The 15,082-nt window shown below is 42.5% G+C and overlaps 1 protein-coding gene across 2 annotated transcripts in view; it reads right to left on the bottom strand.

The window, feature by feature from the left end:
* Positions 1-15,082, bottom strand: part of PXDN (peroxidasin) — a 292,748-nt gene that overhangs the window by 104,372 nt on the left and 173,294 nt on the right. Inside the window, exon 4 of one of the 2 annotated variants that reach the window (XM_082249023.1) lies at positions 43-114. The exons of the other annotated variant lie outside the window; for it this stretch is intronic. Within the exon in view, the coding sequence (XP_082105149.1) occupies positions 43-114 (72 nt within the window). The remainder of the gene's footprint in view (positions 1-42; positions 115-15,082) is intronic. 2 annotated transcript variants of the gene reach the window in all.

The raw sequence follows: 15,082 nt of genomic DNA, 5'->3' as shown, positions 1-15,082 counted from the left end.
CGAGAGAAATAGTCATGCAAAATAATGCAATGTGACACTTACAGTTGTTCTAGAGAGGCAAGTCCTTTAAAAGCTTGCCTGTCAATGGATTGGATTTCATTCTTGTACAAATAGCTGAAACAAGAAACAATCAGCAAGGATTAGCATACACACATAAAAAGCAACAGACACGAATGAATGGCAATGAGCATGGATGAGTAGCAGTAAGCATGGCGTTCAGTATTAAAGTGTACCTGTTCCCTACAAACCCTCTTTGTAAACATTTTTCAGGTAGATTACAAATTTAATTTTCAAGGTAACCCCACATTATTAGTGAAATACATTGCTGGGAGCATAACTTATCAAGAAAACAGGTACAATTTAAAAAAACATAAAAGATGCTTTGCAGAAACAGAACGATACTATTGCAAAATACAACACATAACATTAACTGAAACATACCGAATACATTTTATTTCTTGCACTGTAAGTGGTGCAAGATAACATTTTCTGTACAGGATTCAGGAGAATTCAGTATAAAGTGGCCAAATAGGTCTGTGAAGTGTCTTGTTAATCCAGGTCATGGTATAGGATAGTAGAAATTGGTCACATTTACCTGGACTTGGTTCTGTTATATTACATGACATCAGGGGGACTGTACAGGGCGGTTGAGGTATCCATGTAGCTATAAAGGTGGGCTATGTTCCCGCCACTCGTTAGAACTATGCAAGTTAATTTGATGAGTCATAACAGGTCTTTAAAATTACAGAATAAGTTTAGTTGTATGTGGCCAGTTACAACCAACTATAATTTGCCAAAAATCATACATGTATAGAATTTAAACAACACCTGTAGAGCAGGCGAAAAATACCTCATAATGCAAAGGAGAATATGGATTTTTCCTACAGCTTACCTGTAAAATTAATTTTTTAGAGTACATCATGAGACACAGAGCCATATTCATTACCATATGGGTTATGCACCACCTAAAAGGTGAATGGACACTGGCAACCAATCAGACAGGAAGTCCCCCTATATAACCCCTCCTACACAGGAAGTACCTCAGTTTTGTAGCAAGCAATCAACACCCCATACAAGAGGGGAGGGGTCTCTGTGTCCCGTGATGTACTCCAAGAAATTGATTTTACAGGTAAGCTGTAGGAAAAATCCATATTTCTTTATTGTACATCATGGGACACAGAGTCATTTTCATTACCATATGGACGTCCCATAGCAATGCACTTGAGGGGAGGGGGACACCATAAATAACGCCATCAGACCACAAGATCTACATAGCTGCCTGCAGATCACTGCGGCCAAATGCAGACTCCTCCAGGGTCCTAACATCCCCTTGATAGACTCTAGTGAACGTATATACCGACGACCAAGTCGCGGCCTTGCAAATCTGAGCCATAGAAGCTTGATGGCAAACTGCCCAAGAAGCACCTACTTTTCTGGTAGAGTGTGCCTTTACTGGAAAAGGTGGAACCTTCCCTTTCAAGCCATACGCCTGCATAATAACCTGGCGAATCCATTGAGAAATCGTAGACTTTGATGCTGCCTGCCCTTTCCTGGGCCCTTGTGACAGCATGAACAAAAGGTCAGTCTTTTGAAACCGAGCTGACCTTTTCAAGTAAATCTTGAACGCACGTACTACATCAAGAGAATGTAATAACTTTTCCTTTGCTGTCTGCGGATTTGGAAAGATTCTAATGAAAAGCGGACACCACCTTGGGCAAAAAAACCTGGGTGTGGATGTAGAATTACCCTATCTTGATGCAAAATCAAGAATGGCTCTTTACAAGAAAGAGCTGCTAGTTCTGATACTCTTCTGGCTGAAGTTATCGCAATCAGAAATACAAATTTTCTGGTCAAAAGAACCATTGGAATATGCCCCATGGGCACAAAAGGGTGTTTCTGTAAAACTGCCAGCACCAAATTTAGATCCTAAGACACAATGGTGGTTCCACTGGTTGAAGCATACGTAATACCCCTTGAACAAAGGTCTGAACCAAGGAATGTGAAGCGATCAGTCTCTGAAAAAAAAAAAAGATAAGGCTGAAATTTGACCCTTAATTGTGCCTAAGGCTAATTTCATATCTACCCCTATTTGCAAGGAGGCTGGTATTCTCCCAACAATATATTTGCAGGGATTCCATTTCCTGGCCTCACACTCTGTAATAAATGCCTCTAGAGACTGGTTTTCTAGCATTTATCAGGGTAGAAACAGCAGGGCCAGATATACCCCGCTCTTTCAAAATCAAGGCTTCAATAGCCAAGCTGTCAAATTTAGAGACTGTAAAGCAGGGTGGAATATCGGACCTTGAGAGAGCAGGTCCGGACACAGTGGAAGAACCCAAGACCTTGCCACTGCAATTTTCAAATTTGTGCATACCAAAACCTCCTCAGCCATGCTGGAGCTACCAGGATTACTGGTTTCCTCTCTAGCAGGAGTCTGCATAACAGATGCGGCAGCAGCTGAACCGGAGGAAAGGCATAGATCAGAGAAAACTCCTTCCAAGGAGTCACCAAGTCATTTACTCAGACTGCGAGTTGATCCCTGGTCCTGGACACAAATATCTTCAACTTGTTGTTGAACGTGGATGCCATTAGATCTACATCTGGGACCCCCCCCCTAGCATTGGAAGATCAATGAAAAGATCTTGGGGTGTAGGGAAAAATCTCCCAGAAACATCTGTTGATGACTTAGAAGGTCTCCCTGGCAGTTTTCTATTCCTGGAATGAAAACCGCTGATAACAACTTTTTCTGCCCAGGATAGGAGGATATCCACCTCCTTCTGGTCTGACTGACTTTTTGTGCCTACCTGATGGTTAATATAAGCCACAGCTGTGGCATTGTCGGATTGTACCCTGACAGGGTAACCCTGAGGTCTGTGCGTCCAGTACTTTATAGCCCGACAAACTGCTTAGATTTCCAAGACATTGATGAGAAGACTCTTTTCTACCCCAGACCACTTTCCCTGGACAGTGGCTTCCACCAGAACTGCTCCCCAGCCGAAAAAAGACTCGCATCTCTAGTCACTACTTTTCAAACTACTAGAAGAAAGGAATTCCCTTTCGCCAAATTTCTGGTCATCAAGCACCAGACTCTGACATACTCTTGGTATCAGAGAAATGCATCAGTCTAGGGACTGGACCTTTCTGGTCCATCATGCTGACAGAATGTTGTTCTGTAAAGGTCTGGCATGGAATTGAGCATAGGGAACTGCTCCAAATGAGGACACCATCTTCCCTAATAACCTCATGCAAAGACGTACCAAAGGATACTTTTGCCTTCTTATGGATCGAACCAGATCCTTCAGGTCTGTGACCTTTCTTGAAGGCAAGCATATCTTTGCCTGCATTGTGTCCACAAGGAAACCCAGATATTCCAGATGCTGGACCGGCTGTAATGCTGACTGCCAAGTTCAGAATCCAGCCCAGACGTTCTAAGAACTGAACTGTTTGGAAAACATTCTGGCTTAGAGCCGAAGCCGATAGATCTATTAGTAATAGATCATCTAGATATCCTATCAATGATATCTCTTGAGACCTTAGAGCGGCCAATACTGGAGCTAGGAGCTTTGTGAACACTCTTGGAGCTGTGGCCAGCCCAAAGGGCAGGGCCATAAACTGAAAATGACGGTTTCCTACTGCAGAGCGTAAAAACCTTTGATGGGCCAGAAAAATAGGCATATGAAGGTATGCATCATTGATGTCTATGGTTGCTAGAAATTCCTCTCCCTGCAGGTAGGCCATGACTGATCGAATTGACTCTATTCGGAAAGTACAAGTGTTTTTTTATGACTGACCTGTATATATCTCAATAAATTTTTATGGACTTCAGTATGAGGCTTCCTATTTTTTGACATCCGGCACCCACGGAGTCTATACACAGGGACATACAGTAGAACCCATAACCCGGAACGGCGGGAGGACCCACAGCACAGTGGATTTACTGGGAGGAGGAACACATGTTTTCCCCTAAGCCTGAATGATCCCCCTGCCATAGGGTAGAAGGGGATCCAACTTTTCTGGTGAGTTTTCCTGACACACACACCCCCCGAGCACAGCGGTGATCCCTTGTGTGTTTTAAGCACCACTCTATCTGGATTTGTCCTTGGGCTCCTCCACTATTATTATCATTTTTTTCAGAGTTGTTTGTTTATTGCATTAGTGTCTATGGTGTATGCGGGTTTTGTATATACTTATGGTATTGCTTTACATTTTCCATATCACATTTTGCTATTATTGATTTTTAAGGTATAACTTCACATTTTACATATCCAGTTGCAAGCGCAGAAAGCGTGGGGTATATAAACCCTCTTCATTTTTTATTCTATCTTTCTCCGTGGCAGGAGGAGTTTTTTGCGGCTGCATTTTTTCATTTATATATTTCACATTTATACTTATTTATTTATTTTTTATCAATTTTTACAGTTACAATAGAAATCTATGGTGCACACATATATATATATATATATATATATATATATATATATATATATATATATATATATATATATATATATATATATATAATTTTTTGTTTATTATAATTTAGAGGTGACCCATAGGCGCAGATGTACAAACCCCCCTTTACAAATGTTTAGAGACTGGTTCAGAGCTTTGAGATCAAGAATAGGTCTCCTGTTTGGCTTGGGGACTACCAAAAGGTTTGAGTAAAGAACCCTAAATCTTTTGTCCTCCAGGAACCTCTGTAATCACTCTTTGAGACCTTAAATGGTTCAAAGTCCGAAAAAGAGATCATCTTTTTAGAGGATCTGCAGGTATGTTTGATTTTACATACCGAGGATGCGGGAACACCCAAAACTCCAGTTTGTATCTCCGTGAGATAGTGAAAATAACCCAGTTGTCCTGAATTATTTCTACCCAGACCTTCTAGAACCGTAGCAGCCTTCCCTGCCACCCGATTGAGTGGGGGGAGCCTCTTCACAAGGAAGGCTTAGAGGTAGATCTTTGGGCCCAGGGTTTCTTCTGCCCTTGCCCTGCAGGCTTGGCTCTAGATCCAGATGGCCGGGGCCTTCGCAACTGCCTGTGATTAGAAGCACTGGGAGTCTAAGCCCTGGGAATCTTAAAAGAAGGATGTTTGCTTTTCCTCTTAAATCGGTAGCAACGCACTTTCCCCCCCTGAAATCATTCGGATTTTTTTATCCAGAACATCACCAAATAGGCGTTCTCCATGAAAGGGAAAGTCAGCAACTTTTACATGGTAGTTCCGCAGACCAGCTTTTTAGCCATAGGATTTTGGGCATATGCACGGTTAAAAGAGCGAACCAGAACTTTTGTTCTATGGAGTCTTTAAAAGCATCCATTGCAAAACAAAGTGAGGGGTAAATCTGTCAAACTTTCCACAGACTCTCCTTGAGAAGAAAACCGTCCTGGGAATATGCTTAATACTGTCTTTTAAAGACTGACAAACTCCTGTAGCTGCTACTGCTGGTTGTATCGCAGACCCTGCAACAGCAGAGGAGGCCTTTAGCAAAGATTCCAACTTCTTATCAGCTGGATCTTTAAAACCTTGGGCATTATTCACAGGATAAGTTAAACTTTTGTTAACAGAAGAGAGACCATCATTGCACACTGTATCTGTTATCTTTTAAAGGAAACAGTGTATAAAAAAAAAATTTACTAATATTTTTTATGTGGACTTATCAGTCCCGCCCTAGGATTCTGTCTTGTAAGAAGAATCCAATCTTCACCCATCAAGGTGAGTTTCTGTCACTTTGTTTTTGAGGGGTCACTCCCTTGGACTTGCAGATCACCCTGCCGAGCGCCTTTGGGGTTGGTTTTACCAAGGGTCCGGATCCCAGGGTCCAGTGCCTAAAAAGGCCAACATTACAGGCAAAACCTTTATCTCCTTTTCCGAGGCTCAGGTACCATCCTTTTAGTCTTTGACTCTTTTGGAAGGATCTGAATGCTAACCCCTTAGATTCAGAGATCTTTAATTGGGGATTGTAGCATAATCTTTTTTCTTCTTCTTTGAAAAAACATAAAAAATGTGGAGAGCATCTCCACCATGACCATCACCTTTAGGACACTGGCAAAAAAACTGAGGTACTTCCTGTGTAGGAGGGGTTATATAAGGGGACTTACTGTCTGATTGGTTGCCAGTGTCCATTCACCTATAGGTGATGTAATGTGGTAATGAATATTGCCCTGTGCCACCTGAAGTACGATAAAGAAAGTGTATTTCAGGACTTTAGGATTCACAATGAAAATCCTGCATTTAGCATTTCCAAACCCAGTAGAAGTTATAAACAGATTTATGCCTCCTAGACCCTTTTTTTGTGTGTCCAGATGTTAAGCAAGTTTAGTTTTATTTACATGTGTTCAATTTCTAATCAGATCCTAGATGCACAGAATTCCGTTTTCTCTAAAGGCAGCTAAACTGAATGAACATAACTGCAGGTAAATGTGCAGCTTGAATGGCACCGCTGAAAAAATAATTACATCTAGTATATGCATTTAGACATGTCCTTTTAACACATATAGAAGCAGATTTGATAGTGCCAGTAAGAATGAGGCCTTAAGGCTCGGGTCACACTATTGCGATGCGGGAAGGCTGCGAATTCGCAGCCTTTTCCCGCATCGCACACGCACCCCCGGCAGTTCACACTGCCATATGCGATACGCTGGGGGTGTCAATGTAATCTTAACGACACCCCCAGTTTGATCGCATATCGCAGTGCGATCGTGCAGTTCGCACAGGATGGGATCGCACAAGTGTGAACCGCTGTGCGATCCGATCCTGATGCGGCTGCAAAAATGCCTCCTGTGCGTGTTTGCACCGGGTGCGATGCGAATTTAGCCATACAAACTGTATGGCTAAACTCGCACCGCACAGCTGATCGCATGTAATGTCGGAGCAGTGCGCTCCGACATTACATGCGAACCCGGCACTCGCATGAGTGTGAACCGGGTCTCAAAGGATAACATTAAGCCATACCTGCAATGAATAAACCCTGCCCAGAGACCAACTACAGTGCATCCCGAAAATATTCAGAGTGCTTCACTTTTTCCACATTTAAGGCTCGGTTCACACTGATGCGATGCGGGAAGGCTGCGAATTCGCAGCCTGTTCCCGCATCGCACACGCACCCCCGGCAGTTCACACTGCCATATGCGATCCGCTGGGGGTGTCAATGTAATCTTAACGACACCCCCAGTTTGATCGCATATCGCAGTGCGATCGTGCAGTTCGCACAGGATCGGATCGCACAAGTGTGAACCGCTGTGCGATCCGATCCTGATGCGGCAGCAAAAATGCCTCCTGTGCGTGTTTGCTGCGGGTGCGATGCGAATTTAGCCATACAAACTGTATGGCTAAACTCGCACCGCACAGCTGATCGCATGTCATGTCGGAGCAGTGCGCTCCGACATGACATGCGAACCCCGCACACGCAGTAGTGTGAACCGGGGCTTATGTTATGTTACAGCCTTATTCCAAAATGGATAAAAATTCATTATTTTCAACCAAATTCTACAAACAATACCCCATAATGACAACGTGAAAGGAGTGTGTTTGAAATCTTTGCAAATTTATTAAAAATGAAAAATCCCATGTACATAAGTATTCACAGCCTTTTCTCAATACTTTGTTGAAGCACCTTTGGCACCAGTTACAGCCTCAAGTCTTATGATGCTACAAGCTTGGCACACCTATTTTGGGCACTTTCTCCCATTCTTCTTTGCAGGAGCTATTAAGCTCCATCAGGTTGGATAGGGAGCGTCAGTGCACAGCAATTTTCATATCTCTCCAGAGATGTTTAATTGGGTTTAAGTCCGGGCCACTTAAGGACATTCACAGAGTTGTCCTGTAGCCAATCTTTTGTTATCTTGACTGTGTGCTTAGGGTCGTTGCCTTATTGGAAGATGAACCTTCCCTCCAGTCTGAGGTCCAGAGCACTCTGGAGCAGGTTTTCATCAAGGATGTCTCTGTACATTGCTGCATTCATGTTTCCCTCAATCCTGACTAGTCTCCCACTTCCTGCCACTGAAAAACATCCCCACAGCATGATGCTGCGACTACCACCATTCTTCACTGTAGGGATGGTACTGGCCAGGTGATAAGTGGTGCCTGCTTTCCTGCAGGCATGACGCTTGCCATTCAGACCAAAGAGTTCAATCTTTGTTTCATCAGACCAGAGAATTTTGTTTCTCATGGTCTAAGAGTCCTCCAGGTGCCTTTTGGCAAACTCCATGCAGACTGTCATGTGCCTTTTACTGAGGATTGGCTTCCATCTGGCCACTCTACCATACAGGCCTGTTCGTGGAGTGCTGCAGAGATGGTTGTTCTTCTGGAAGGTGCTCCTCTCTCCATAGAGAAATGCTGGTGCTCTGTCAGAGTGACCATTGAGTTCTTGGTCACCTCCCTGACTAAGCCCTTTCTCCCCAGACTGCTCAGGTTAGCCGGGCGGCCCCCCTCCAGGGGTCCTGGTGTTTCCAAACTTTATTTATTTATCATTTATGGATGACGGAGGCCACTGTACTCATTGGGACCTTAAATGCTGCAGACATTTTTCTATAACATTCCCCAGATATGTGCCTCAATACAATCCTGTCTCAGAGGTCTACAGGCAATTCCTTGGACTTCGTGGCTTGGTTTGTGCTCTGACATGCACTGTTAACTGTGGGACCTTATATAGATAGGTGTGTGCCTTTAAAAATCATGTCCAATCAACTAAATTTACCACAGGTGGACGCCAGTCAAGTTGTAGAAACATCTCAAGGATGATCAGTGGAAACAGGATGTGCCTGAGCTCAATTTGGAGTGTTATGGCAAGGGCTGTGAATACTAATGTACATGTAAAGTTTTTTTCGTTTTTAATTTTTAATAAATTTGCAAAGAATTCAAACAAACTTCTTTCACGTTGTCATTATGGGGTATTGTTTGTAGAATTTTGGAGAAAATAATGAATTGAATCCATTTTGGAATAAGGCTGTAACAAAATGTGGAAAAAGTGAAGCACTGTAAATACATTCCGGATGCACTGTATGTTCGCACATACTACTCACATATAAAGAAGCTCTGCACATTTTATATATGGCCACCGTACAGAGGTTTGGTTGTGGAAGAGTTTGCCATTATTCACAGCAATGCACTGTGGTATTGAATGACAGTTGGGTAGATTACAGCTAACATTCTTAAATAGTTAACCTTTGCCATGTGAATACGAATATTACTAACAGGGCCCCAAAGTGGTTTACATCCCACATAACTATGAGGCTCTGTTATTTGATACTGTTATGCACACTATACACCTGGGAAACAATTTTTAAGCATAACTATGTTATAAGCATGAGGTCAGGCTCGTGAAAGGGCAGTTAAAGAGGAAGTAAACCCTCCTCTGCAAGTTGTACCTATAGGTAAGCCTATGATAAGGCTTACCTATAGGTACTGTAAATATCTCTTAAACTTGTACCGTTTAGGAGATATTTACCTTCGATGCATCCAGTGACGTCACTGGCGCATGCGCTATGAAGGAACGGCCGCTTGTGCCGTTCCTTCAGAGCCCCGTGCCGTGACTGTCGGCTCCCGCGCGCGTGCGCGGGAGTGACGTCACCGCGGCTCCGGCCAATCAGATGGCCGGATGCCGCGATCCCAGAAGACGGGCGACTAGACATGTCGCCCGTCATAGAGGAGAGCGGACGGCATGGTGGGGGCTCGTTCTAAGGTAAGTATTTCATAATGAGCTAGTATGCGATGCATACTAGCTCATTATGTATTTCTCTTTCAGGTTGTAGAAAAAAAAAAAAAAAATTGTACCGAGTTTACAACCTCTTTAATTCAGTCCACAAGGGGCCACTTATCTTTAAGGCTCTGTTCACATCTTAGCATCCTGGATAGTGGGCAGAATCATGCGATTTTGCAGCAACTGTCACCCAACGCATTGCAGTAAGATTGTGAAAAAGATACAGCGGAATGCCTGTCGCTCAAAAGAAGTTCTTGTACTTCTTTTGGGTGACAGGCAGCCCGCAATTCTCTTTGCAGAATTTTACCATGATTCACCAGGGGGCAATCATGGCAAAATTATGCTGTATTTGAGGTGCCATTGGAAGTGATGGGAAAAGCGTGGGCGTCCCGTGATTTGCCGTGATTCGGAATTGCTGTCAGAATCTCAGCGATTCTGCCCATGACCAAGGATGCCAAGATGTGAACGGAGCCCAAGCTAAAAGCTAGAGGAAAGAACAAATGTAGATTTGTACCATTATACTAAATTAAGACTAAAGAGTTGTTACTTTTCATAGGGTGACTCAAGATAGGTTGTCTATAAAATATGTTACTCATAAGTGAACACCAGCATTTCCAAGTATTTTTTTGGGGATATAATTTTCATGTAGTTCTTTGATCACATTTAAAGCAACACCACCACACAAAAGGGTCTAAATAAGTGCTAGCCAAGTTTTATATCACGAGTCATAGCTTTGAAATGACTGCGGTTTGGAATCATAAAACGGGAAACTTAGTATGAAGTATAAAATTATTCTATCAGTAAAACAAAAAAAAAATTTAAAAAACTCCCATCAATAAAAAGAAGCTCACATGACATATGAAATATAGCCACAGGTCATGTATTTCTGGCTTTTCTGCACATCCAGAAATATGAACCTTATCAGCTCACAGTCAGACCGAAATCTGCAAGGCAAGAGATGGGAGCCAGTGTGAAATCCCAGCATCCCTGTAATCCCAGTGACATGAAGAGAGGTCAGGATCCCAGCACAGAAAAACTTTTTAATGAGCATAGGGTCCTAAAATTAACCTCATAAACAGTGAGCTCCATCATCGCTAACTTTAAATGATCCAGACTTCCAGACATGACAGAGGAGGAGAAGTAATAGTGACCATACAAAAAATAAGGCAATGAATCAGTGGCAACAATGAGAGGCATGGAAATACATTCAATAATTCTACACATGAATATTGTACAAGAGGATTGACAAGGGATGAAGTTTCACTGATCAAAGTCTGAAAATGTTTGCATGTTGCAACGAGCACTTCCAATACCTGGAAGTGTATTCATTTACTCAAGATACATGGAAAGGCTGTCATAAGCACACTCATCATGTCACATCCCAAAGCAGCCTTTCTCAACCAAGGTTCCACCAGAGGTTGCTATGGGCTCCTTGAGCAATTTCTGCCTCTCAGATAAGTAACCACTGACTTAAGTCGGGTATACACTGTTCGTTTTTTTCTGCTCAACTCAAGGGGTTGAACAAAAAAAGTCAGATCCGGTCAGAGCAGCTGTCCTAACCATGCGGGGTTAGGCCAGTGATCTCCCCTGTTGAGCTGTTCTGTTCTGATAGGGAGACAGCGGGGACAGCCCCCCGTCATTGACAGAGCTCTAATCGGGAGTTGGTCGGTTGCTGATTTTCAAACGATCAGTTGAACTATCTGTAATTGGGGCGATTCGTTCCACTGACCTCAAATTTAGGGAACATTCTTCCAACTGACTATGACACTAATGTTCCATGGGCTGTAGATACAATACCTATTCGCAGGGGTTCCTTGACACCAGAAAGTTATTTCAAGGGTTCTCCAGTGTTAAAAAGGTTGGGGAAGGCTGTCCTAATATGTGTATCAAACAAAACAAATCTGTATTGGGAGAACAATATCTGGAGGACCACCTACCTTACAAAAAGGAAAGATCAGATGGGAAAGTTTGGGGGGGAAGTCTCAAATTTTACTCCACATATACCAGTTATGCCAAATGCCATAGCTACTACCGTGGAGAGCTGCTTTCTATGACTGCAATAGTCGACTACACTGCAGTAAAAAGTAGTTGGATTCCTGCCATTTAGAGACATGAGAGAAGTGTGATTCAGCACGTGGCCATTAGAAATAATTAACTTGTGTGGACCAAACTGTGTGTAGTACCTTTAATCTTTAGCCTGATGCCCACTTTGCTGAACTGGAAAGATGCAAAAGCACTGTACCGCTCTGAAGCTTACCTAATGTTAGATCTGTTGCTAGGTGTTTAAAGGCATTGCAGTCGGTACAGAACATGACCGTTTTGGATACACTGCGCACTCGCCATTTGTGTGTAATCAGCCTCAGTAAAGGGATGAGCTGGGAACTCAAAGTTGACTTTTGTTCTGACCACAACATTTGAAGTAGAACACTTTTGAGACACTGTAATTTTGCCCATGCAAGGTAAAGTGGCAGGGTCTGAGCAAAGGGCATCCTTCAACCCTCATATACTCATCTTGCCTGCATTTCCTTGCTCCCTTCTTTTTTGCAGCTGTTGCTGAGTTGGTGATCCAAGGCAGCGGTGACATCTTTTCACTGGTCATGCAATATCAAGTAGTGGGGTGTTTTTTTACCTTAAAGTGGTAGTAAACCACTGCAATAAAAAAAAAAAAAAATAGTAAATAAAAGTTCACCTGCAAAAGAATATCATAATGTGCTAGTATGCACTGTATACTAGCACATTATGAAATACTTACCTTAAAAGGAAACCCTCCATTGGTGCGCTGTCATGGCTGAGGGGGCTTTTATCTTCCCTCCAGTCTTCCCTCTGGGTTGGTGGACTCTGGCTTTGTGAGTGTGCCCAGAGCCGCGATGGCATCATTCGCATGTGCGCAGAAGCCCTCGGGGACGTCACTAGCTGCATCCATGGTGAATATCTCCTAAATGGCGCATGTTTAGGAGATATTTATTTTACCTACAGGTAAGCCTATTGGCTTACCTGTAGATAAAAAAAAAAAAAATCACAAGCAGACTTTAGCAGGGACAGCATTAGGGTAAAAAAAACCCTAAAAATGTCAGTTTAACACACTGAGCACAATAAAATAAACAGTTGCCAGTAAACTAAGTTTGCTAAGTTTCTTACCCAGCACTTGCAGATTACAATTTTTAATGCTGCTGGCTCCTACTCTTTTACTGCTGCTTCCCTGGACTTGCAGTCTTTACTGGAAAAATGGTCAATAGTGGACAGTGCAGTCTGGAGCCAGTCTGTTACCTTGGAGAAGGAAGGGAGGGGCATGCCTTGTCATTCTAGGCTATGGGACTGTGTATTTCTATTAATGCACACAGTGTAGGGAGACACAACTCTAGTTCCTGCATGCAAGGGTGACTCTATAGGACACTGCAAGAGAAAGGAGCCACCCTGAGGCATGGCGCCAGCTTGAATTGGAACATAGGCAAAGATAAAGTAGCTGCATACTCAGAAAGTGATTAAATCAGCAGGTAAAATTTTTATTTTTTTTTCTAAACGGAGGATTTATTATCACTTCAAACAACCAAATTTAACTTCTGTCTTCTTTTTTTTTTTTTTTTTTTTTTTTTTTAAACAAGACCACACAGGTAATATAATAGGATGTACAGTACACTTGACAAATTAGCTAGCACAAAAGAAAAGTTCAAGTTGCTGTAATAGTGTAGGCATGATTTCCAACTGAAAATCTACAAAAAGACCACAGCAGTTCCTGCATGGTGTACTGTTAATACATGGCATGTTGTAACAGGACGAGTGCTGGAGGGCCCACCAACCTGGAACGAACCACAGAGCCCAATGTGTAAGAGTCAGTTCATGTCAAACTATTTATCATCTTTTTCTTGCTGACATGAACATTTTCTGCTAAAAAAAAGTGTCAGTTCCTTAAGGTGCAGATTCCACTCTCAAAAATCACTTAAATAAACCTAAACCAAGAATGACGTGTAGTCGTGACTGAAATCCTCACACTGCTTCTTTCCTAAAGGTGGTTCCTGTCAAAGATATTAGAAAAATGAGGTAACATTGACTACACTTGGCTAGTTTAACCACTTGTAAAATGCTACACATAAACATACAGTGTCAAACACGCAAGTGACTGTGCAAAAACCAAATAAAGTGCCAGGTGCCAAATGTGCAAACGAGCAACCTCTAAGCCTGAGTAATATGTGTTGAAATAAGGAATAGAGTCCATGTCCAAACGGGCATCTCATGTTCAGAATGGAAGATTGCCAAAAGATGCGACCATCAGGGGAGAGTCAGGAGCGCTTACCAGAGTTGGTGGACTCTAATGCCAGTGGCAGAGAGTCATTCAAGCAAGAGTTAATAAAAAAGAGATGACACACTAATCTCCGGATGATTGGCAACATCTCCTCTGTCACATCAAATCTTCCCTTATGCATATAGGAACTATTATCCAGACATATAACCATGTCTCCCCTCTTAGAGAGGATTCTCAACGTAGAAACATGTATTCCTATCCAGAGAGGGATGAGGATAATTATGATAGGTCACCATATAATTACAGCCAAAATAATCCGAACCAATATAAATATGAGGGTTTTCCTAAGGAAAAGCAAGGACACAACTGGGTCCCCGAACCAAGAGAGGCTCCCGAGGGGGGCGGCGAGTCCAGAGGAAAAAGAAAAAACTTAGTGGGTTGGAGGTATTTTAATCTCAGCCACATTGAACTCACAGATGCTGAGAAATCAATCCTTGACAAAGGATTGAAGTTTGTTCCTCCTAAAAAACCTAATAAATTTGACACATTTATTGAGATCCATAAATATATCCGTAATTTACAGAGATTTATTATGGCTAATCCCATAAAGCCCACATTGAGGATTGCGACTGGAGGCACTGTTCATTCAGGGCCCTCTAATCCATCACTATTCAATCCCCCTGGCCCTATGGCCCCCCTCTATCAACGTTTTTAAAGATTTAGTTTTAAAAGATTTAGAAAAGTTAACCACCAAAAATATACGCAAACACCCAGAACTGAGATTAGGTTTAAAACAGCTTTGTGACAGAAAAAACTTCATCCGCCTGACCGACAAAGGCGGATGAATTGTAGTATTAGACAAAATTGACAATTTAAAGGAAATATCTAGAGTATTAAGTGATGGTGAGACTTACAATCAGCTGTTATACAATCCCAGCACTTGTTTTAAGAGGAAATTACCGGTAGTAAAACTGGTAAACCATGGTTTTGACAGAGGGATCATTGATAAAAAAAGAAATATCCTACCTGGTACCTGTGGCTCCTAGGATCCCTGTTATGTACACATCCCTAAGGTGCATAGGAATCCTATCTGCCCCCCAGGACGTCCCATAATTAATGGGATTGATTCCATCACGTCTCGTATTGG

Source organism: Pelophylax lessonae (assembly GCF_965119305.1).
Source record: "Pelophylax lessonae genome assembly, chromosome: 3".
Lineage (NCBI taxonomy): Eukaryota > Metazoa > Chordata > Amphibia > Anura > Ranidae > Pelophylax > Pelophylax lessonae.
This window is presented reverse-complemented; position numbering and strand designations above follow the sequence as displayed.